The following is a 25,274-nucleotide window of genomic DNA, read 5'->3' on the forward strand; positions in this document are numbered from 1 at the left end:
CTCCGCCCGCCCCTTTTTTTGTAGCAGGGTCAGAACATAACTTTCTCAGAATACTGAGAATGCCTTGAAGTAATTCAAGAGCTCTGAAGAATTTGAACAACTCATGTGACTGACACTGTGGTTTGAATACTGCAGAAACACCTTTCAATTAAAGAATGTGGCTTTATTTCCCTGCTTCAATATTTCAAGCAAGATAAAAGCAAGATGCTAAGCCAATTCATAGGTAAAAAGAAATCACCTTGGCTGAGTTTTTAAAGCCCATCTATCGAGCATTCTTAGAAAGCTGCAGGGGTGATTAAGTGGTGTTGGTGAGCAAATTAAAAAGGAAATTGAAACGAACAGCTTGGAGAAAGTCCCTTTTTATTCACACAAAAGTATCTTTAAGAAACCCACAATATGAAATATTCACCAACTCTCTCATTTTTTGATCCAGTTGGATGTGTGGCTAATGGAATTGGGAGATTTTTCTTTGGGTTAGTATATATTCTTATTATTCCCTAAACCAGTGGATCTGGAAGGCAAGCAGCAAACTACTAAAACACAAATAAGCATCCTCAACTTTAGTGAGGTTGATAGCTATGAAATAAGAGTTTTGGAAGGGTCCCAGGAGAAGAAGGAGTCTCATTATCTTATGCTTTGACACTGCGTATGCACTTCTTGCTGTTCCTGAGCACAAATGATGACCAAGCCTTCAGAACATGCCCATTTGGCACCTCGCCTCTCCCTCTCCTGCTCTGAAATCAGACCCCATGGACCAGGCCAACGTCAATAGAAATACGGAAAGAAAGGAATGGGTTTTCAAAGCATAAATCACTGATTTAACATCTTTAACAAGTGGCATATGATAACCCAGTCTCCAGTTTAACTTGAGGAAATAAAAATGAAAAATTGTAATAAAGAAATAATAGAAGGGTGGCCGCCTTTCGATTAGAGTGATGACATTGGGTTTTAATGACTTTCATAGGACGGTCAGTTGCCTTCATTAAATTTTACACCATTTGTGAGCTGAGCACCCTTATGCAAAACAGGCTTTGCAGGTCAAGGACCTGAACAGTTGAAATGGTTTTGTTTCAATCCTTCTACATCTTTTTCTCTTCCATCACAAGGAAGTTATTGACGCACCCCATACGCACCTCAAAGCCAGCCACCTCATCTGAAAACTGGGGTAAGCCTGAAGAATTCTGGGGCAATCACATGAAAATTTATGTAAAAACACATGAAAACTAGAAATGTAAAACTAAACATATCACATTACAGACAAGATTTGAATTTTAAATGATGTTATTGGAAAATCAATACAGATAGAATGTGGAGAAGACTTAGGAATCCCCGACCATCTTCGTCACTTGGAAATGGAATTTGTGAGAGCTTCAAGAGGTAAAAATGTGAATAACAAGAAAGTTTACTCACTCTCTCTCTCTCTCTGTGAGTGTTTGTGAGTGTGTGTGTGTGTGTGTGTGTGTGTGTGTGTGTGTGTGTGTGTACATGATCCTGTGTGAATATAGGCCCATGCACTGCCGTGTACTTATGGGGGTATGAGGACAACCTCAATTGTCCACCCTCACATTTGTCCTAGCTCACAGGAGAGCAGAGGGTTTATAGATGCACACAACTGCTCGGCTTTGTGTCAGTGCCGGGGATCCGAACTCAGGCCTTCACACTTACGTGGCCAGCACCTGACCCGCCGAGTCATTTCTCTGGTCCTGAAGTAAGTTTTAACAGGAAGTGATGACATGCTATGAATACATTCACCTCACACCTTGCATCAACTGTAAAAGGTCAGAACCCAGTTTAGAGGCAATGAATGGCAAAACATTCCCCAAACTCTCCCATGATGGAGTTTGAACCCATGACCTTTGGGCCTTCCACAGTGGTCCTATACTGTGCCTTCAACTTTATGTGGATTAGCTATAAGACCATGTAATAGTCTTGTAAGCAAGCCTAATGGAGGCCTCCCTTATGGCTTCTAGGAAGAAAATGAAGATGAAGATGAAAGTAGGGTGTCGTTTGAGTTATCACTGAGCCACGGTGCACTGGGGACCGATGCTTTGACCTCAGACTACCCTCCAAGTGCTTACCCCAAACTTTTACCCTTTCTTCCAGCTCTACGTATCTCCCCCTGCTTGTGTGTGTTGTAGTACAGAGGGAAGGGAAAACAGAAAAGTAAACTGTCTTATGTTACCGCTTCCCTTCTTATTGGAAATTTTCTTATGCTGTATCCCGAAACTCATAGACAGAAACATGGGCTTAAAGTTTAAGCTATGGAACCAAAACTAATAAAGTCAGTGCTCACATGCACATTAGTACCACTGTAATCCTCATTTATGGAGCATATTTTATTGTAGATGCCTCACCCAGCACACAGATTCGGATTCACCCTCTAATTTAATTCTCCCACCAACTCAGTGTTTACAACTGAAGACAGGCTGAGAGAGGTTAAATGTCACTCAGGGACATCAGGGCAGAAATTCAGATTTAGACCCTGCACTAACTCCAGTCTGCTCTTATGGTCAAGGTTAAAAACATTCCAGTTTTAAATGACAGTTTCTCCATAAAGCAGAGAAACACTTCTTTAAACTTATTAGCATCCATAGAATTTCAAGCCCAGCACAGTGCTGGCGGAAGGCTTGTGATCATAGCACTCCAGAGGCAGGAACGGAAGGACCAGGCCAACCAGGGCTACATGGCAAGCAAGACCCTGTCTTAACTATCCCCTCAACCCCCAAAAGTAGATTTCATTTCAGGTCATGGCCTCATACTTGCTTTCTTATACTAATGACTACTCAGTTCTACCAGATACATCACAAAATGGATGACTGTTGTTTTGACAAACTCACATCCCCTGCAAGGACCGACCTATACCTTAAGGGAGCACTAAGTAGCTACATTTAGTATTAACCATTTGCCAAAATGAAAGAGCAGTTTATCCCACTGTGTGTTTCAGCACCAACTCAGTTTCACAGGCAGGAATATGTATACATCTGAAGAACTAAAGAAAAACTTTGATCATTACAATTCTTCAAATGTAGTCTTAAAGATACTTGTATAATGTAGTTGGTCATTTCTCCTCCCCCACTTCCGCCAAGGTCCCTCCCCCCATTCCACTTCATGTTCTTTCTTTCTCTTAAATATTAAAACAAAAACAAAAGCTCAACAAAAACACAACATGGAATAGGTTTGTCCAGTTGTCTATTCCTGAGCGTTCAGCCTGGCCTGGGATATGGTAGATCTACCCAGTGTAACTCCACTGAAGAAAATGGCTCTTCCCTCTCTCAAAAACTGCAACTAGCCTTTTGGTTAGGGCGTGGGTCACTGTGCCCACTTTCCCTTCTCCACGCTGGGATTTTTGTCTGGTTTGAACTGGTGCTGGTCCTATTGAGAACTGTCACAGTCTCTGAGGATGCATACAGTACTAAAGAATACAGACATCATTAGTACCACCTGCAAAAATCAGAACTGAAACATGGCTTGATCGCTCTTTATCCAGACTCGGATGGGGTTTGCTTTTGTTTGTCTGAGACAGTTTCACATAGCCCATGCTGGCCTCTGAGCTCACTGTTGACCTGGAAATGAACATTTGGTCTTGTTTTCTCTACTACCCTAATGCTAGGTTCACAGGCATGCATCACCATGTCCGGTATATGGTGGTGGGGATTGAACCCAGAGCTTGATGTACTCGAAGCAAGCACTCCTCCACCTGAGCTGCATCCCCACCCCCTAGACGCTTTGACACGCACGAGCCTGGTGTTGCTATCTGAAACTTTGTGAATGAGACTTTTATCTGTCTTGTTCTAAAAAGAAGTCTCGTTGCTCCTATTCCCATGATCCACAGTCTTTAACATCCACCTGCCAGAAAAGGAGGATGGCAGGAAGGCAGGAAAGAAAGAATAAAGGGAAGAAGGAAGGAGGTAGGGAACAGGGGATGAGGAAGGTGTTGACTTGCTAAGATAAGACCACAAGGAAAAATGACACCATCTTTTTTTTTCTTTAAAATTAGAGGGAAAAAATGGAAGTCTTATAGACAGATGTGTTGTTTCATGTTGGCCATTTGAGGTGGTGATATCATGGACATTTGGCGGCCTAGAATGTTGTTAGGGATCTTGAAGCCTGCTGCTGCTCACTGGATGGTGAGTATGGACATCCTGCCTCAGACTACATCTCTACTCAAGAGACAGTAGCCTGTGAAGGTGGGTCTTTTCAAGCTTTTCATCTGTATGCAGTTACCTATTTGTTTGCTGAACGTTTTTTGCCTGACCTTACTGCCCTCTTCTTGAGGCATATGTTAGTTAGCAGGAGCTGGTCTCCATGGTAACTCTTGACAGTAGGGGGTAAGGAAAACAAGAACTGAAGGCCACTCACCTAGTACTCATTCGCTACATCAGCTCTGTGTATTTCTCTCAAACTAGCAAAGAGGTGTTGAAACACACAGTGGCAAAAACTGCTGTTTTTATTTTGCTTAAGGGCTAAAAGTAGCTACTTAGTGTTCACTTAGGGTGTAGGTTCTCACTGAGGATGTGAGTCTGTCAAAGCATCAGTCATCAGTTTTGTGAGGTACAGGATTTGATAGTCATTAGCATAAGAAAGCTAATACGGGAGTGGATGATTTGGCCCTTGTGGCCACAAAACAAGGGTATCCATTCAGTTGTGTTATAATTTTCTTTTCTTTTTCAACGCTGGGGATTAAAGCCTCTGTCTTGTATTAAGTAGCAAAGTATTCTCAAACTGAGCTACATCCACAGTCTATAGGTGGTGTAATTTTCTGAGCTAAAGTACCGTACTACATTGAAAATCTTGTAGAAAAGTGACTGATGAACAAGAGTAAAACGGAACTTTTCCTCTCCTCACCATACGCAAAGATAACCTCGGCTGTATCCCAAGGATCTTCTCAATCACTTTAAAACTCCAGGGACAAGATGGGACCAAGCTGATTCTTCACCTCATAGCCTGAAGAGTGTAATGCATGCAAGTGGGTAATCCTGCCCCATACCCAAGACAGGAATGCATGAATTTAGAAGTTCCTGTCACTCAGGAGAGGTTCAAACTCTAGACATCTTGTCATGTTCTTGAAGATGCTAACATGCCTCCCAGGATCCTCCAACTCTAAGGAAGAGTCAGGAGAAAATGCATCAGCAGCAAACGTAATCAGTGCAAATGCTATATTGGAGAAACAGGACAGAGGTTAAGACCCGCAGGGGCTTTGCAGCACCGAACCCCAGACCTGTCCGAACCCCAGACCTGTCTCTAGGCTGGATTGTATAGCCGGTGCCACTGTTCATCACCTGGTAACAAAAGCCAAAGAGTCCGTTTCCACACATGCAAGGACATGTATTTTCCCTCTTCATCCTTTTCCATGGATTTCCACCCATCTCCCAACCCAGACTCGGGGCTAGTGAAATGGCTCAGTGAGTAAAGGGACAAACCCTCAGGCCTGCACATCTGAGTTTGACTCTTGGGACCCATAGAGCAGAAAAAGAGAGCAAAACCCTACAAGTGTTCCTCTGACCTCCACGTTCATGCTGTGGCATGGATGTGTGTGTGCACATACAGGAGAGAGAGAGAGAGAGAGAGAGAGAGAGACAGAGACAGAGACAGAGACAGAGACAGAGACAGGGACAGACAAGACACAGAGAGACAGAGAAGGGGAGTAACTCAACAACAATCGGCTGTTGATGAAGGCAAGGGCATTCTGTGCTAGTTTCAGGCTAACCCTCACTTAGTTCATGTCAGGAACAAGTCTGCAGGCCTCTTCATTTCTACATGTGAGAGGAGGTAATCAAATGTGCTTCCTTTGAATCAAACACTCAAGAACTGTTCCAGTCACATCGATTGATACAATGAAGTGTAAGTACAAGGCTAGCTGGCTTCAGAGAATACTCTGTGCAAGAGGAGCTGAAGTCCACAAGACTTCTGACCATGGAGGAAATTGCTCTTTACACAATTGAAAATTGATCCTGAGCTCATGCTGACCCACCTCTTAAATACAACACGAGAGAAGACTCCCTAGGATATTAGCTCTGTCTGAGTGGGTTTCAGTGAAGGCAGCAGAACGGAGGGAGGGCAGTGAATCCCAGAGTGTGTTCCGAGGGCGATTAGTCCCCAGAGGGAATGTGAACAACCATCTTAATGGGTAAGTGGATCTGGGAAGCTCTGGGTTTCTACCCACTGCAGACTTAAAATGCACATTAGCAAATTAGGGGAGCTGAAAATTCCTACACTAGAGGAAACCCAGCTTTAACCCAGACTTCATTCTAACCGCAAAATTCTTTTTTAAAAGGTAATGCATATTTAAATATCCCAGGAACCATAATTTTTCAACTATTGAAGATAGATATTTACTCCATCTTGTTGAGCCATTTCTAGGTGTTAATAATTACGACACTATAAACATTTACAGAAGTATGTCTTTAGATGCAAATTCCTGAAATGAGGTGATGTTCAAGGGAATTATGTGAAGCACAATCATTTTAGTGCTTAGATTACTCCGGAGAGAATATCAAAGCTTTCCTTTTCTTTTCTTTTCTTTCTTTCTTTCTTTTTTGGCTATTGGAAATGTGTTTCTTCACTAAAAAGAATATCTACTCTTTCAAACAGACAGTATTTCAGGGGAGCATACAGGTCTGCTACTTTGACCATGGAAGACATAGTGGAGAACTGGTCATTGGCATTCAAAAGGAAGGCGATTATGTCACTAGGCATTCACAAACCTTCAATAGGTCCCTATTACCTACCAAACCAAGCACTAAGCCTCCTATTCATTGCCCCACACAATATGGACCCAATTCCCTTTCAAAAAATAAAAATAAAGATTATTATTATCAAAGGCCTTCTACATTAACCACGGCCTCAAGGGTGTGAAGGAAGGAGATGCTTAAGACGGAGAAACTGGCCTCAAGAATCTTCCAGTCAAGCAGGAAGGTAAGTAAGCTCTGGGGTGTTAGTGTAGCACCAGAGGCATGAGGAGAAGCAGCTGCTCAGAGGGCAGAACCTTTTCGAGTGGAGCTGGGCTCTGGGGCCTGGGGCAGGGCTCAGGGCAGTAACAGCCATAATTTTCCTTTCCTAAAGATAAATGCAGGACTTTGTTTTAGGATCCTCATGGTGATCTCTGTCGTATAATGTCTCTTTTTAACTACTTTAAGAGTGAATTTTTTTATATTTTCTTAAAGTATAATATTTACTTAGTATAAAACACAGAACTATGATTGTCTATAAATTGCAATATTTAAGCCCTACATCTCAAAATCTATCAAATTAATTATCTTTTTATCACCCTTGCCCTCTAGCTGCAGAGCAGAGGATGGGAGACTCACCCACAATGAGCAGCAGATGTGAGGATTTCATGGCGAGCCAGCCAGCCAATGCCAGTGCCCATGTGTTTAACCATGTGAGGCCACATTGCCTATAAATACTCTATGTCCCTGAAAGAATTATTCCTCCCCAAACATGCACCCCACATCTATACTTCAAAGACTCTGCATGGGCTAAGGAGGTCTGTTCTGGTTGACACAAGTCCATACTTCAAAACTTATGGCATAAAAACCAAAAGCTGCCCTGAGTATCTGTCTGCTTTCTCCACCAAGGGAGAGGCACGCTGGCCATCCTGGGCCATGTCTTCTGCACTCCTTTCCAGACAATCTTTCTGTCAGTTCTCTCCTCCAGCTTTGCTGCCACTGGCTTGATGCAAGCTTCTTGTGGCTTCTAGACAACTAACTCCCGTTCTGGATTTGCTTTTCTTCTCCTCATATGTAAGCTCCATAGTCTGCAAGAGCTAATTCAAAAAGCAAATCTCACCATAACCTCCTTTTGCATAAACTATTTTAATGCATTCCCCATGTCCCAGACCAGGATTTCCCCAAGTCTGGGTTAAAAATCCAGATTCTCGGGTCTTCCTCTAGAAATCATTTCTGTGGTCAGCCTGGCACGCTGCTTTTCCATGCCTGTATGTGCATTACATCACTGGGTATGTTTGATACTTCAGAGGAGTAAGCACGAGTTTGTCAGATATATGACGGCTTCACGGATCCTCCAGCCAGGCTTTTTCTGTAAATGCTCTCATAAACAGCAAGTCCAGTCTGGTTCTTGCTCTTTGCATATCCATGGCTTCACCCTTCTGAGCCTTTCTCATCTGCTCTACCTGTTCCCTGTCTCCTCTCTACTCTATTCACCTGAAGATAACCATTAAAGGCCATCAAGGAAATACCGAAAGCCTCCTCAACTCTGTGAAGCCTTTTATAAATATTTCAGAGCATATCATTCTCTTTTTAAAGTACATTACAACCTGCATGTTAAATGTAATACCAGAAGCATGCCTGTTTATTTATTTGCATTCCCAAATTATGCAATAAAGCCCTGCTGTGGAAAGCAAACATCTTACTTGATCCAATTCTATGGTCAATAAATGAATGAATGAAGACAGCATTCTTTGCATTCTATCATTATTTACCAAGCTTGACTATTTTAAAGTCAATGTATGTCAATTATATAACTACCCTACAAAATAGTTCTTAGTCGCATTTTACAGGTGGGGAAATTAACAGGCAGAGAAACAGTCCTTTGGGAGTAGCAGGGTCAAAGGAGAGTTCCCTTCCACCAGCTTCAAAGATGGTTATTCTCTCAACACCAATCTCTTTCCTTAAGCATCAGCCAGTCTTTCTGAACTCATCATTCCATGACCCCTGCATATGAACGAGTGCATCGTAGGAGTTATCTGTGCATCTGCCATAGCACCCCACACCCCCAGCTTATTGTAGATAGTCAGATGCTGAAGGCAGGGGCTGCAATGATTTCCATACTTTCATGCCCTGAGTCCCTTTGCTTGATAAAGATCTTTGCGCCCTGAATTTAAATAACACATGCGTAGCTAAGGTCTTAAGGGCTAGGGAGAGAGATACACATCAACCTCCACGTGTGGCAATCAGTCAGGAGGAGATTTCCACAAGCTCTCATCAGCAGCAACCTATCACTTCACCTTAGGTACATAGAGATTTTAGAAGTTCTCTTTAGTGGGTGGCATTTGTTAAAAATATTAGTCGGAAGAGGAAGTAGGAAATTTTGTACTCCTCACTCTCCTTTTGTAAGCAGTTCTTTTTCAGATGCTTGGTTTTGAAGCAGCAGAACCTGCTCTCTCTATTGGTTCGAAAGGAATAAGGAATAACTATTTGAATTAAGCAAATATTGCATTGCTTAGCTCACAGCTTCCAAGACTGTGTGCTTCACAGCTCAACATGGGGTCACATAACCGAATGTGCGGGTCACAAAAATGTGGCACTGTTCAAAGGTTGCTGAGCCTGCAATGACCAAAACTTAATTCAAAAATCAACCTTGTAACAAATCCAAGATGCTCCTGATGGGGCTTGTCCATGTTGCATTCCACAGCTGCACTTGGGTCTTGGTTCTGAATACACAGCATGATTGCTTTGTAGCCTGCAAGCCATCAGGGCATGCATGCAACATCGACCTGTGGGTGCCTGAAACACCTCGGCTCAGACTGGAGGCCATCGTAAGCTATGAAGCACAGTGTTTTTACTGTATGTGCAAGGTTTTCTGCTCTTATGGAAACATAATGGCTTGTTTGTGGAAAATTTGAATAAAAAAGAATTTTAATACTTTCCTACCATCATTCCTCAGCATGTAAGCCTCAAATTGGTGTGTCTTTGGATTGTTCTGTGTTAGATAGAATGTTTGGTTTTTAAAAGTGTTTTGAAGTAGCTGTCTTGACTTTGACTAAAACAAACCAGAAAAAAAATTGTAGCGCCGGGAATGTAACTCAGAGATAGACTGTTTGACTAGCATGCAGGGGCTGTGGGTTCAAGCACCAGTGCAAGAGGAAGAATTATGTACTGAGTTTTGGCTTAGAATTAGGGCAGAAATTCCAATGATTTCGGAAATGGCCCTATGCTTGTGCCATTTTTCATTTCTTGGAAGCTGTCTTCTCAGTTGATTTTTACATTGAAAATATAGATTATCTGTGAAAAAGCTGAGGATGCTCTATGTCTTGCAGTGTCAGGTTTAGTTTTTTTATGTAAAAATAAACACATCCACATTATAAATGTGTAAATTTGTTTCCATTTTACTAAATGGTAAAATATATGCATATATATGAATTGTTCTAAAATAAAACTCTTATGATTTATTAGCAGTAAATACTTGATTTGTGGGCATATTTCATATACCTATTTATCTAGGGATCACATAAAAGTTTCTCAGGTCAAAAGAGACCACAAGTAGAAAAACATTAAGAAGCCACAGACTAGAGGTAATCGTGTACAGATCCATGTGAACTATCAGTCTTGACTTTAGGACTTGATAAATAACTTTAACTCTGAAAATCTCTGATCACTAATGAGATTTTCTGGAACAATTTGGAATAGTTGGAGAGTAAGAATGGATAGTCTGACCTGCTGTCATGCTCTTTGAGTCTTAGTCCACCTGGGAAGTTCAGAAATTGGGGCAGAAAGAGTCCCAAGTGGATGAAGGACAAGGAGGAAGCTGCTTGTGTTTACAGGAGGCCACATACCAAGACTACAACCTAAGCTGCCCTACCTATGATTTCTGTCACGTCACCATTAACCATAAAATAAATTCTCATGCCTACTTACTTTCTTGATAAACTGAGAAGGAAAAAGCTCTCTTGAACTAATAGGCAAGAAACAGAATATTATCCTGTTACATGTCATAAATCAAGGACATAGAACATTCATGCTACATCCCTGATGAAGAACTTCTAACCAGTCTCCTATAAGATAAAGTATAAAAATAAAATAATAAATATGGATGGAAACACTAGTTGCCCGGAGATTGACTCTACAAGATCACCAAGTCCAATCTACCTTCTAGAGGAGGACAAGTAACCAAAGATTATGTAACACACCAAAAAGATGATGCAATGTATCCAAGGTCTGTAGCTAACTAATGTCAGCACAGGACAGGGGAGAGGGAGAATGAGAGAACCAAGTGTTGCTGTTGGTGGGCTCTGTTCTATGCCTCGGCTGTATAATCTCATTTAACATACCCTCCAGGGAAACCTGCATGGTAGTGCTCCCTCATGTTACCCAGCCCATGTTAACTAGGAGAGAGGCTTGAATCCAAGTCTGCCTCCCAGGCCTTCCTCCCTTTCATTGCAACTGGGACCTTAGAGTACAGAGCTCTTGACCTACAGTGCAAGATCCCTGACTTCAGCCTGGGCGGATGGAAAGGACCATGAAAAGAAGCATACTTCCTGAAAGCTACTTATAAGGAACTAATGTGTGTGTGTGTGTGTGTGTGTGTGTGTGTGTGTGTGTGTGTGTGTTACTCCCAAGGATGACTAAAAATGGCTTCTATCTTCCTTTAAATGTTTGTGAAAATTAGTGATGTCTCTAAAAGACCCATCATAAACAGGTCATCATAGGGAAATCCCTGTCACATATAATGGAATCTCCCTGATGAGATCTACCATTTAGTCTCTCTCTCCCCAATCTCTCTCTCTCTCTCTGACAGCAGCAGAAGAAGAAATCCTATCTCCAAATTCTGACCCCACGTGCACAGTTAAAGACAACACTAAAGCACTAATGAGAAATATTTCAACTTTGAAGACCTATTATCAACCAAAGGGTTCTAAGTTTGAGCTATATGTCTTTCAGCTCCTTTAAGGCAGTAATGAATACACAGAATGTTAGTTTAAAATTTGTCTTCTGTCCCTTAAGAGATGTAATCAAATTGCAACAGATGCACAGGTACATTGCTAACAGCTCATGTATGTCTAGGCAAACATCACAGAAGCCATAGGTACGGAGTTTTCCTTAATTTGTTTGCCTTGAGAAGGAAAAGAAGGTGATGTCTATGGGTCCTGTTGATAGACTCAAAAGCCAGCTCATGACTGCTAGAGAGCATGGCTGAGTGGATAGTAGATGGTAGCCCTGCCTCAGAAGAGCTGAGAGAGAAACTAGGGATCAAACACCATCCTCAGAGGACGGTGGAGAAGATGCTCCGACAGAAACAGACATGCTATGGAGTACACAAGAGCTAACACTGGGCTCATGCCTAGGCAGACAGGAAAAACTTCATGGAGGGGGAGATGCTAGAGGGTCAGATTAAGAATGTCCTGGGTAGAAGACCAGCAAGGGAACACTCCTGCTAGGTCTCCCTCGTGGCCTCCCTATGAGGGACTTCTGCTTTCCAATGACTCCTTGCTCAGCAGGGATACCGACTACAGGTTTCACTTCCCTTCTAGCAAGCAGCTAAATTTCAGTTTTCTCTCTTGCTTGTCACCAGAAAGGGAGTGGATTGTTCCAACAACACAGGGATACATGTTAGTAGGTTAAAGTGGCTGAAAAACATTGTCTGCTGTGACATAAGAAATATTTTCGGAGGTTGAATTAAAGACAGATGTGAGCAGGGGGAAGATAAATACCAAGCTCTCCCACTAACCCCTCCCATAAACAAACAAACAACAAACAAACCAACCCAGAAACCATCTGAAGAGATTCCCTGCAGGCAGAAAAAGGAAGGGGAAAAGGGGGAGGACGGGTAATGTGGTGTTTTTATAGACTGATCTTCCAAAGCAAAGACAATGGGGTGGGGTGGGGGGGAAGAGAACATGTGTATTACAATGTATAGCGCCATAAGGCTGTGTTTGATGCTCTGGAGGGCTTCAACAAGTACTGTTCAGCCAAAAATCAATTGAAAAATCAGCATGATAAGAGAGCTTGAGTTGCCCTATAATAGCCTTAAGACCCCCAAGGCTATTCAAGTCCCTTTCATCTGCCGCTCGGCACAGACTCTAGGGGACCACACTTCCCCTCCTTGAGTCCTCTGCCCCTCCGCCTTTCTCACCTACAGCTTTCCAGTCCCTTCGAAAGGGCGACTGACAGGGAATGATGATGTTTTCAAGTGGTTTTTGAGACTGTTTTCCTTCTCTGCTTTATGCTTTATCGTCTCTTGACATTTGCACTAAAATGCATCCTGGGCGATCAGTCATAGACTTCCCCAATAGTAAATGGTCAGCCTTAGTCTCCGAAGAGCCTAATGAGTAATAGTGTTGTATTCTGAATGCCTTCGCTGACATACTTTCCACTGCCCTTAATGAAATCACAGTTCAGGCTCATGCAAATGAGACATGTAAGCAATTCGCAGCATTGTTATAAATATACATATATATTTCATTCCAAGATTTCATCTCAATATTTCTTCAATCACTCCTCACAATGTCTGGTTTGTTCAATTTATATTTCTGCTCAGCATTTGGTGCAAACCCCACAGATAAGATACATCTGTCCCTTAGTCACAAATCTTGGCATTTTTACCTTAACGCCATCGTGAAATGAGTGGTTGAATTTACCTTGCTTATTAGCAGCAGTTCCTCATAATCAAACATTTCATTTCCAAACTTTCGAATTTGACATGAGCTGTAGCAACTCAGCAGAGACACATCCAAGCTTAAGGAAGACTTATAAACATGCTGATCTGGGTGAGGGAAGGGAAAGCTAATTGGAAGTCAGCTTCCCTGTGATTATCAGCTTGTTTATGGGGAGGGAGGGCTCTTCAGAATGGCACTGTAAATTCATCCCTGATTATGGTGTTAACACCAGAGCTCCCTTCCACACGCTCCCCCAAAGCCCCCACCCCATCCATTTTGTTTAGTTATAAAGGGTTGTGCACTCTTTCTAGAGACTGACAGTTTTCCATGCTTTGATTTCCTCCAGTTTTAGGAAAAATTAATCAGCTGCACAAGCAGTCGTCAGACTTCACTCCCCTCGTGGCAGAAAGCACACATATTCATTGTCTGCTATAAGAATAAATTTTAGTAATTTTCCCCATGTCAATATGAATATTAGACTGACCCAATTAATATGAAATGCTTCTATGCTGCTGGAACAGACAGTGCTACAGAAAGAACCATTTGCACAACCTGTTCATGATTATGGGCCATAAGGACACAAAGATGGCACACACATTTGTGGGCCATCTGAATTCTTATACGGGAAGGGGAGGGGGAGGGGGAGGGGAGCAGCATGACGTTAGCTTGACTGTCGTGGGTCATGTTTTTTAATCCAGAGTATTGGACATGTAACACAGCAACAAGAGCTGATCATTTTGTTTAATCACCTTTTGGATCTTTGCCAGATGGTCTCTATTGAGAACGCTGCAAACACAGAGACATGCGCTGCATCTAACACGCCACCAGAGCCTTCCCGTAAATGTCTGAGAACTGATTCCAACAAGAATTTAGTCTCAGAGCAGAAAGGGATACATTTAAAAACTCTGTGCATTAACTATACTTTTCCCCATAGAATCCTCACTTGGCATGAATAATTTACCCACTCTTATGCTAATGGGATCATGAAAGTATCCCCCTGTCTTAATGCAGCTATTCTCAGCTTTCAGTAATTACCCCACCCAGTGACAATAACATGGCTTCCACACTGAACAGCCCACTTGTACCTGACAATCAGAAAGATCATGGCTGACAGTGGAAGGATCTAGAACTGGACAGAGACACCCTCAGAACCCAAAGAGGAACACAACCACACAGTAGTCCCGGGAGAGGGTGAGAGGGTGAAGGTGTGTGGATGGGAGGGGAAGAGTTGGAGTAAAAAAAGACTCTTCACTGTCAAGCCTGCCTTTCCTTTGACTTGTCCTCCAGCTCTGACTTAGAGAAAATGTGTTCCTTTTCTAAGGGTGAAAGACACTGCAGATCAGATTAATTCAGAAAGAAAATCAATGTGTGATATCTAAGAAAAAAACTGTAGTTATCTATAAAACACATCTACATGAAGTACTTATGTTATCAGAACTTAAATATATATAAATGATGGGAAATTCCCTAAGTGATAGTTTTAGAAGAGGAAAATAAAAAGAGGATTGCTGAAAAAAAGAGGAAAAGGAGAGAAAAAGGAGGGAAAAAAACGAAACGCATTTCGACCTCTGTCCACAAAACTCCATGTTAGGTAGTTCACTGTGTAAAAATTATCAGGCTAAAACATCTGGGAAAGAAAGCTATGAAACAGCAGGGAACGTGGCTGGTTTATTGTTTATCTTTTGTTTATGAGGCAGTATTCAAGTTTAATTACTACTCTAAATTAAACTCCAACTGGCATCAGGAGACATCCCTTTACATGACTAAGTTAAAAAAAAAATCTGGAAATCCCAACTCTGGATTTTTCAAGTAAGTTGATATATATAGGAATGAAATTACTTAAAATTAACAGCAACTATAGCAAGCTTTTAAGCATTTATTGGCAACTGTTACATGATCCTAGGGCAAGTATTTATTAGAAGACTTTAATTTTATTTCTCATGGCGACTATCTAAAACATCCTAAGAACTTCTGCAGAACATACCTAAATGTTTGCTGACGACTGAAGGATGGCTTTCATTTTTATTTAATTTTTTTTGAGGGGGGAGAAAGGAAATGCCACATTAATATTTTATATAGAACAGCTTCTTCTCTGGCCATGTCCAACTGTCAATTATAGTTGGAGTGAAAAAAAATGATGGTAACAATCAGGAGGAAAGAGATGCTACTGTATTTATCATAACTTAGTGACCAGTTTGGGGTGAACTTAACTCTAGGAAAAATAAAAGTTAAAAGCAACTAGCAAAAGATGATGGCAGATGGCGTCTGTCATATTGTATTTAGGGTTATTTTAAAGAGATTGCCGCCACTAGGAAAACATTCCATTGACAGAGTTTTCCTAGACTGAATGAGAAATCCCAGCAGAGAATATTCAGGACCCTCAGTAAGTGGGTTTCCCCCTTCTTCCTTTAAACATATAACTGGACTATTTAAATGTTATTTCCTAACTGCAACACAGTGTAAACTCAAAAGTATCATGACATCTTACGCATGCTTGACTGTAAGGGCTTCCATTCATTTCTAAGGGGACTTTTGTAGATTTCAACACTATGGTTGCTAAATAACTGTATAATAACTAAATAAATATCTAGCTGTGGGATTCTAGCCTCATTGCCTGGATGATAGATGGTGACATCAATGGATGGGTCTGGTGGCAAAGTCAAGGGGAACCCTGCTGGCTTGTACAGCCCAGGGTCTTGAACGATTACAGATATAGATGCTAGCATGTTCATGTATTTAGGTTAATCTGGGTCTGGCAACAGTATGGTTAACGTGTGTGTGGTGTGCACTGTGAGCTCAGCAGTTACTGGGCCAACTGTCTCGGTATTTCTGGGAATCCTGCCTATTCACAGTGCAGGGATTGTTCAATTGCTGCAAAATGTACAAAATGAATTTTACAAAAATGAATTGTAAGGAAGGCCCCATTACAACGATTTTACAGCAAAGATGTCAACATCAATTTTTCTTTCATGCATAGCTAATGATTAAAACAGCATATTCCATTTGCCTAAGACAATTTATTTCATATTGGCACATCAAAATATTGAAATACAAAGTTATCTTTACTCTACCCTTTTTATTCACTGCTGCTGAACTCATACCATTGTTCAAACCAGGAAAAAGAAAACAAACTTGGCACGAAATACTTAAAACAAAGGCTCATCAATATTCTCCAATTTGTCAACATCTCAATTACAGCACTGGAAAAAATGTAAATTTCATGTGCTCTAAACACTGAGGGGTCTATTCTCCTGCCAATTCACATGTGTAACTCCCATCAGCGTTAATGGGAGTTACACAAACCCATCAATAATAATAATACTTTGTATATATACCGTGCCTTTTATCTAAGGCTCTCAGAGAGCTCTAGGAACAAGGAGGTTGCCGCGTAGGCTTCACTCTGGCAAGGCACACATGGAACACAAAGCATCTTCAGAATCAGTAGGTACAGAACCAGGGACCCCAAGCCGTATTATCAAACCCCATTTTAGTGACGGGAAGTCAGGCACAAAGGCAGGCAGTTACTGCCCCGAGCTCTGGAGTCTGCACCCTAATTCTACCCTTGAAAAACCAGATTTCCTTCCTCATTGGAATGCGACTAACAAGACAAATGCACTCCCTTTGGCTGCTTTTTGAAAACAGAGAACCCGGTGAATGAAATGCCGGCTTCATAGTTACCCAATTGACTAGTGTGTGGTTGGAAAGACAGTCAGACTTCAAATCTCCCAAGTTCATTTCTTATGATATTAAAAATCTCATTTTTTTCCTCCTTTCAGTTTATGATGCAAACACCTACGTGAAAAGATAACCTTTCATCTGTGTTACGATAGCTCTTTTCAATAACAGGTCACAAACAAGGTGTTTTTAGGTTCCAAAGTAAAGATCTGTAAGAACCATTATTGTAAAAATATTCACAAAAAAATTACAAAGCAACATAAATGCATGTATTGTTTTATAGCATATGGCTATTAAAGTTTAATTTAAAATGTGTATGAAAACATTGTATTTAGTACAATTCATCCCTATTTCTTCTGTTTATCATAATTTGTTTTGAAATTGAATCGTTTTACAGTTTTCCATATGCCTGTTGTGCTAATAAATTCTGAAGAAGTAAGGAAGTCTCTTGTGAACTGCAAACTTAGATTCCAATGAAACATTATGATATATTTAATATGAAGAACATAAATTTCCCTCCTAGGTTTTCCATTCTACATCAACCCTAAGATCTAACCTATGATAAGCATATGTGATTTCAGTCAATACCTCTGCTGACTTTGCCCTGAAGCAGATAATTAATCTTTCCCACTGAAAGCTACTCAGAGCATTTTGGTGGAACAAAGTATCAAAATATCTTGAAAACATGTTTAAAAGATTATGGGAGCAAAACATACTTAAGTCTGGCCTTCAAAATTTAGGGTCTGCTGTCAGAAACAAACAAAACAAAACACCCTGAACACCTTAATGTATGCATTTTAACCACTGACACAGTGAGCTAGGTAGAAAAATTCTCTTCGCAGGAACAGTCTCCATTTTACAGAAACAATAACTTTTCCCCACTTTCTCTCCAACTTTACCACAGTTGAGGGGGACGTGGGGGAGACAGCCTTCCTAGTGCTCACATGCATAAGCCCCCGTGTCCATTCTTTAATCCCACAGAGATATGATTAAAGGAACAAAATGCTTGGGGGATCACATCCTTCAGCAAGGGATAAGTGGGTGCGGCTACCACAGCAAGGGGGGCTCAGTGTTTTGTTTCTCCCCAGAGGATGCCTTACATGTCTTCTCTTTCTTGACCAAAAACCCTTAATAAAACAAAACTGACTGACTAAAGTGATAAAACTTGCTGCTTTGTCCGCTGTGGTAGCTAGTCCCCGCTCCAAAGCCTGCATCTTTTTCTCGCCTACCTCCTCTCTCTCTCTCTCTCTCTCTCTCTCACCCTTCTTGTTATCCCTCTCGCCATAACTCAACTAACCCAACAGAACCAGTCAGTTTTAAATTTCAGTTGGGACCTTGGTGACCTGTTAATGAATCTACAGAGAAGAGAAAAACTCACAGTGTTGAGTTATGCCTGGTGTCGCTAGCTGACATGGAGGCAGAAATGCTTGAAGCGTTAACGTAATTGCAAGAATGTGAAAAATGAAGCGCTGGGCTCCTGAGCCAAGTGAAAGGTCAGAGGGAGCCTCACACAGGAGAAGTTTCTGGAAGATAGCCTCATTAGGCCATTAAGTCTGCTTCTCCCCACCCCCATCCCCCATCCCTGCAATGTTGAGGGTGTTTTGTTTTTATTAATAGCTATTTCACCCTTTGTGTTGCCCTAACTTGGGGCAGTGGGGAGGACTGAAGGACTGAAAGCTTTCTGCATTTGACCCAGGGTCACTTGGAACCACAGCTCAACCTCTGTTGATCCACTATTGAATCTACATACACGATACCTTCAAAATATCTTATAATGAAGTTTATTTTACAAACAGTTCAACTGATGCCCTCAAACCAATATACATATAGCTCACAAGTTCTTCTATAGCTTGCCATTTGATAGTGCATCATCTGTGAGTCACAACATGTTTAAAAAGACAGATTCCAAACAGGATTCCCTTACAAGTAAAAGACATCCTACAAAGGCCAGTTTTCTAGACTCACTTGGAAATTCAGGAGTCCAAAATCCCTGGCCAGAAACATGGAGGAGGGTAGATACTCACAGGACACCAATGACTCCCTTTGAAATGGCCTGTATAATTACAGCTCAAGCTGTAAAACAGTATTTGACTTGGAAGCCTGTCTAATGCTTAAATATTGTGGCCATAAACAGAATCATAATAGAGATAAAATAGACCTAAGAGATCAGACACCATCTAATGTAAAATATTAAAAAGTAAAATCTATATACATTCCTGGACCACATTCAATAATGCATCTTCCTTTAAATGATCATTTTATCCACAGAAGCGTCATCCCTACCAATATATGACTGCTCTCTGTTGTAAACGGTAAAGTTCATTCCAAAGTGCAGAAGGCTTCCTTGACATCTGAACTTCTCCTCCTCACCTTCTGAACTTCTATCTTTTTTCAAATTGGGACAAAAGTCACTATGTCAGCTGCATAGAAGCAGGGACAAGCAATATTTGAAGAATTTCCAAATCCATCTTCCCCAAACAAGAGTCTGTATAAATCTCTCCACCCCACCCCCACCTTGACTGGTATTTCTGGAGTTAATAAGAACAAATTTTTGCATCTTACATGCTTTAGAGGCATGGCTGCTTTAATTATAAAGAACTTCTATAGTACATATTACAAGCAAATATCCTGTTGGTAGTATAATTCCCACTACTGGATTTTAGCAGTTAGGTAGGTCTGTCTTTCTGATATACACCAAAGTAGTGTAGATAACCACATTTGTAAGAGAATTGGCAGAACCAATCGATTATTATTGTAATGTGGACTTAAAGATTAGATAGCTCATTCTGAGTCTTTAAATAAAGTAACAAGAGGAACCCCATCTTCCTACCAAGCAGTTGGTAAATTCCCTACATCCTTACCTGCCCCTCTCCTGTTTACATGGACTGATATTGTGAAATGTGAAAGTTATTTTGGTCATGCCTACTTTTGCACAAGGAAAATTCTTAACTTTTTACCTTGCTCACTGCTGTTGTCTCCACTCTGGGAAGCATGGCCCCCACTGGAGGGTCCCGGGGTGCCTGCTGAGTGAGTTGAGGTTGCATCATCATGGTCTCGCCAGGATGAAGGGTTCTGATGTCAGGATGCCAAGGAATTTTCCCACAGTTACCATTTGAGCCATAAATGAGGAACCATGAAGACAGACAGGCACAGAGGGAGAGAAAAAATGTGTACATATTAGTATTTTCAGAAGTGACCACAGGCATGCTATTCTATGCCATCTTTTCCTGTTACATCAGTATATACATTTGTTAAAACTGACATAGCTCTTCTAAGTGTGTACATCCTATTATATGCAGATTTATGCCACAGCAAAGTTAACTTCAGAAGTAAGGGAAAACTGCCTTAAAGTGTCTTTCTTGGGTTTTTTTTTTAATTATTATTATAACCAGGACACATTCTCCTGGTGTTCTCAGACACAAAATCCACAGAACATGAGCCTCTACAAAATCCAACACTCTCTTCCTAAGAGCACAGGACCAACAATGTGTGGTGGGACATCCCCTTACACCTTTTAAATGCATTGCCCTAAAATGGTCTGTCTGAGCTCTCTGAATGTTAGTTATCAACAGGTAGATTGTGTAAACAACAGAAGCAATAGTAATCCTGGCATCACCATCTCATAAACCACCAAACCCTGTTCTAATTTGCACAAACGATAGTTTTTAAAATGAAACCAACGTGGGCTGCTTGCCACTTTGCAAGCAAGTTGAGACTTTTGCTTTAAGCTACTGAACAGGGGATTCTGGAAGAATCCAAAGGATTGCAAGGCAAACCAGGAGGCACCAGATTCAGCTGCTTTGCTAATATATTCGTCTCCTGTTTCCCCTCCTCTTTCCTGATCATTCCCAATACTACCTCTGTAGCTTAAAGGGAAACAGGAATTCTAATGTACAGGAAGGACTTTATCAGCACCACATGAAGGCAGGCAAGAGATGGAATTTCCTCTGGCAGACAGGGAGAGCAGGAACCACACATGAAACACAGCAGCCTTGGGGCCAAAGCTGTACACTTGTCACCTATGTGCTATGACTTTGACTAAACCTGTGGACCTACAGGCAAGTGTATTCTTTAGGGGTTGGAGTAGACTGTGCAGGACAAAATTTTAAAGATACAGCAACCCCTCCGAGTGCAGCAGCACTTTTTACTGGAATTGGTAAACAATAATTCAGAACAAGCATAGGCCACCTACAGACCACTTGGCTATGTGAAAGGAATATTGCTGTGATACCAGGACACAGAGTTTATTAGGAAAAAAGTCGGTCTGTCATTTTCCTCAAGACTAAATCTGTAATTTACCTACAGTAGATAATGCTACTAAAATAAAACCAGAAACCAAAATAAGATAAATGAAGGAAATACTCTTCCTTGGAACAACAGCAACGGACATTCCCCCACCCATAGATCTTCTATAAGCAGATTGTAAATTAATATTTTGAATTTTGGCAGATGATAACATGATCCAGATCTCTGAGATCAAGAGTGTCAATGTCAGTGCTGCTGGCGATATCACCAGGCAAGCCATCGACCCAAAGTCAAGACCTTGAGTAGAAATCACGACTGTAAATATAGTTCAGGTTCAAATCTCTACAATAAAGATGTGATGGAAAAAGAGGATTAAGGAATTAGCTGGGCATGGTAGTACATGCCTATAATCCCAACACTCGGGGGGCTCAGGCAGGAGGATTGCCATGAGTTTGAGTCCAATCTCGACTACACAGTGAGCTCCTGTATCAAAAAAGAGAGAAGGAAAGAAAGGGAGGGAAGACATTAGGGAGGGAGGGAGGGAGGGAGGGAGGGAGGGAGGGAGGGAGGGAGGGAGGGAGGAGGAAGGAAGGAAGGAAGGAAGGAAGGAAGGAAGGAAGGAAGGAAGGAAGGAAGGAAGGAAGGAAGGAAAGATTGATTAGGAAGTGAAAGTAAATAGACTATATTAGACCAACTTGTCTGTTGCTTTGCAGTCTCTTCATGTCAGATATTTACTGGCTGGTGATCAAATAGAAGCTAGAAGGATTACAGAAGTGGGTGGAAGAGACAGAAGCGTGGCGTGTGCTTATTCTGCAACAGCGTGGTCCGCAGGACACTTTCCCCTAACTAAACTTTCTCCAGTGTACACAGCCGGTGATGTTAATTTTATGCACTGCAGGCTTTTTATTAGCTGGCTGCTATAAAAGCTCCTTACCCCTCATGAAAATTACAATAATTAACCACTAACACCTCAACGATGTTTGAAGGCAAATGTCATCCAACACTATTATATAATCGTTCGGATGGAGCTGGGACAGGTCTTTCTGTTTAAGCACTGGCATGATTCGGGGGGGAGGGTTTCTTGTACAAGCAATTCCTGGAGCTGAAAAGCACTATGACTGTGTTCTTCTCAGCCAGGCCTGGGCTGGACTTTAAAGTCAAGCCTCATTAATTCACAATTTAGTATCTTTTTTTCAGTGGCTTTCTGGAGAAAGTGTCTTCTAAAGACACATTTTGTCAACGTTACTAGGACAATAGGTTCCCCCAACCAAGGTAGGTCATTGACTTTCAATGTGGTCACCAAATTTTCTCCAGTTCTCTTATCTACCATTCCCCTATCTCTTCCCTCTTCTCCTCCTCACCTCTCAAAAGCATACTCTCTTGAGAAAGTGTCACATTTCCTTGGTGTCTCTTGTGCTATGTTCAGTGGAGGGACTGAAGCATGCTAGTCATCTAATCTGAAGAAGGATGGACAAACAGGTCCCTCTGGGCATTCTGGGGTAGAGACTCACCCTAAGATGTCTATATAAAGCTACACATAGTGATATGATAATACATAAAGACAAACATGGGCAATATGAGCAATATAAACAAAAACTTCTCTGTGGTCATAAAAAAATTTTTTTAAAAAACACACAACCTACAAAGACAACATAAAGCATTACCCATAATACCGGGTTTTTCTTAGATTGAAATATTTGTACGTATCAGTTTCCTCCTCCCCCACCCTGCCCCCCTCCGATAGTTTCCAAGTTTGCATCCTTCAAGAATAACCACCTGGCCCTCTGCCAAATTATAAGCAGAAGCTGAGTGAGTCCTGAACCAGCGTGATATACAAAAGCATGTAAAAACACATGACGTATATACAAAAATAGGAGAGAATTGATTTCTGCATGCATCAGTGTAGATGAGAACTCGAGTATACACATTCCATAATACATGTCCTGTTCTCCAGCCAAAAGTACCATGAAGACACCCCAGGGCAAGGAGGGAACATGTTTCTATTCCCAACGGCTTTAATAATTGGGAGTCAAAGATGGTACTCCCCTTGTTCTCTATATAATTGCGTTAAAGAGCAGTGTTACCAGGAGAAAAGCAGTGAATACCGAGTAGTGCACAATAGGAGGATGGGAAATAGATACAAGAAGCTCCGTCTCCAGGGGCAGTTTTTTCTATTTGCTGGGCTACAGACTCGCAGCTGATAATGCAAGTTGTAATTAATATAAAAGCAAGAGACAATATGGGCAGAGCTTGTAGTCTCGGGGCCACAGGAGAGCGCTCGGCTGCTCTCCTTGGCTTCTCATTTGCACAGGGCTTCCCCTAGAAAACACAATTCTGCCAGTGTTTTCTCCCTTGAAAGTTAAAAAAAAAAATTGATTTAGCACCATCATTGAATTTTGCTAAATCTAGAAAAGAGAACAGAGAGGACAGGAGTCTCTGGGCACAAGAAGCAAATCCTCTACGCACTGCTTTTGTTGAGGCTGAGGATAGGCTGCAATTACCCTTCAAACCAGAACGGCACTTCCGTGAGGGTCCTGCCTATAGGATAATGCCTAATAAGTCCTGGCCAATTGGTAGTGTTTCTCATATCCAAGTATTCCCCATAGTGCACAGTTCATTCCTCGGATCACTGGGGTAAAATGTGCAGGAGTTTCTAAATAAAACCGTAAAAGTAAAACGTCTTAGGCTTGAAGGAGGAAACAGGAGCCATTTATTGTATTTAAGATTTGACAAAAATAATCTGAGCTCACTTTTTTTAGACTCCATATGAAAAATTATTCCCTGCAAGTGAGACAGAGGAGAAGACAGAAGGAGAGAATCAACTCTTGGGGCCACCTCTAACAGGTGATGGGACTGCGAATGAAGGCTTCCCTCTTCCCTGACTGTTCTTTTGGACTGATGTCCTTTATCTCTTTAAAATTCTGAAGTCACACAAGATAATTCCCAAGGTCATGTCTACTTATGTCTATCTTGAAAAGTACTTTAAAAATAACCAATAGTTTTTTTTTTTTTTAGAACCAGTATAACTAAATAACATAGAGCCAAGAAGTACATAGGAAGCTTGAAAGTACAGTCAGGTAACTGAAGATATACATTCATAGCTACACAGTAACAGAAAACACATTCAAAGACATGTTCATTAGCTGAGGAGGCACACAGACTTATCTGACTTGACACATTTAAACAACAAAAGGTAGAAATATATTTGTGTCAATACTTCCAGTTAAAATGAACTTACTTATGTCCTGTGGCTTTAAGGCCTTTTCAGTTCTAGTTAACAGTGTAGACAGAATTGTTTTTAAAAAGATGTGAGCACTCTTATCCCAGGGCATTCAAGTCCACACGTTAAAAATGTTCATGGTATGGCTGGGATAAATGTTGGAATTTCAACTTTTTGATTATGACGTTGACCAAGAACTCAGGATAACAGTGTGTACTTTTAGAAGCCAGAGTCCTTTTTTGTTTGTTTGTTTGTTTTTGTTTTTTCGAGACAGGGTTTCTCTGTGTAGCTTTGGAGCCTATCCTGGAACTTGTTCTGTAGACCAGGCTGGCCTCGAACTCACAGAGATCCGCCTGCCTCTGCGACCCGAGTGCTGGGATTAAAGGTGTGCAGCACCATGGCCCGGCTAGAAGCCAGAGTCTTTAAAAATGTAAAGAAAGCTGGAGATTTTGCCTCAACATTTGCACCACTACATCAGTCTTTGGGAATGAGCACAGAGGCACATCTTATGCAAGGATTACATTCTTTGCAAATGATTGCTCCATTGAGTGGTGGACTCTCTCGAAGAAGACGGAAACACATTTGTTACTGCAAGGAGTGTTATAAAATGCTTTGTATAATTTTGAAATGTGCTGGGATATCCCATAGACTACTCCGTACGTAAACAGCCAAGACAACGACGTCAAATAACACCAAGTTTTCTTGTAGCATTGTGAGTGTCTATGTGATTGCCGAGTGTACTTCCCTTCCACAGTGATACTGAAGACACACCAACTGCATAACCTAAATAACTCAAATGAT

At 41.3% G+C, this 25,274-nt stretch overlaps 1 protein-coding gene across 12 annotated transcripts in view; it reads right to left on the reverse strand.

Moving 5' to 3' along the window:
* Meis2 (Meis homeobox 2) overlaps positions 1 to 25,274 on the reverse strand; it is a 213,360-nt gene that overhangs the window by 174,697 nt on the left and 13,389 nt on the right. For all 12 annotated transcript variants that reach the window (XM_028875781.2, XM_028875776.2, XM_028875775.2 and 9 more), the window contains one exon: positions 19,966 to 20,080. In XM_028875781.2, the coding sequence (XP_028731614.1) occupies positions 19,966 to 20,080 (115 nt within the window). The remainder of the gene's footprint in view (positions 1 to 19,965; positions 20,081 to 25,274) is intronic.

The sequence above is a fragment of the Peromyscus leucopus genome, chromosome 4 (assembly GCF_004664715.2).
Source record: "Peromyscus leucopus breed LL Stock chromosome 4, UCI_PerLeu_2.1, whole genome shotgun sequence".
NCBI lineage: Eukaryota > Metazoa > Chordata > Mammalia > Rodentia > Cricetidae > Peromyscus > Peromyscus leucopus.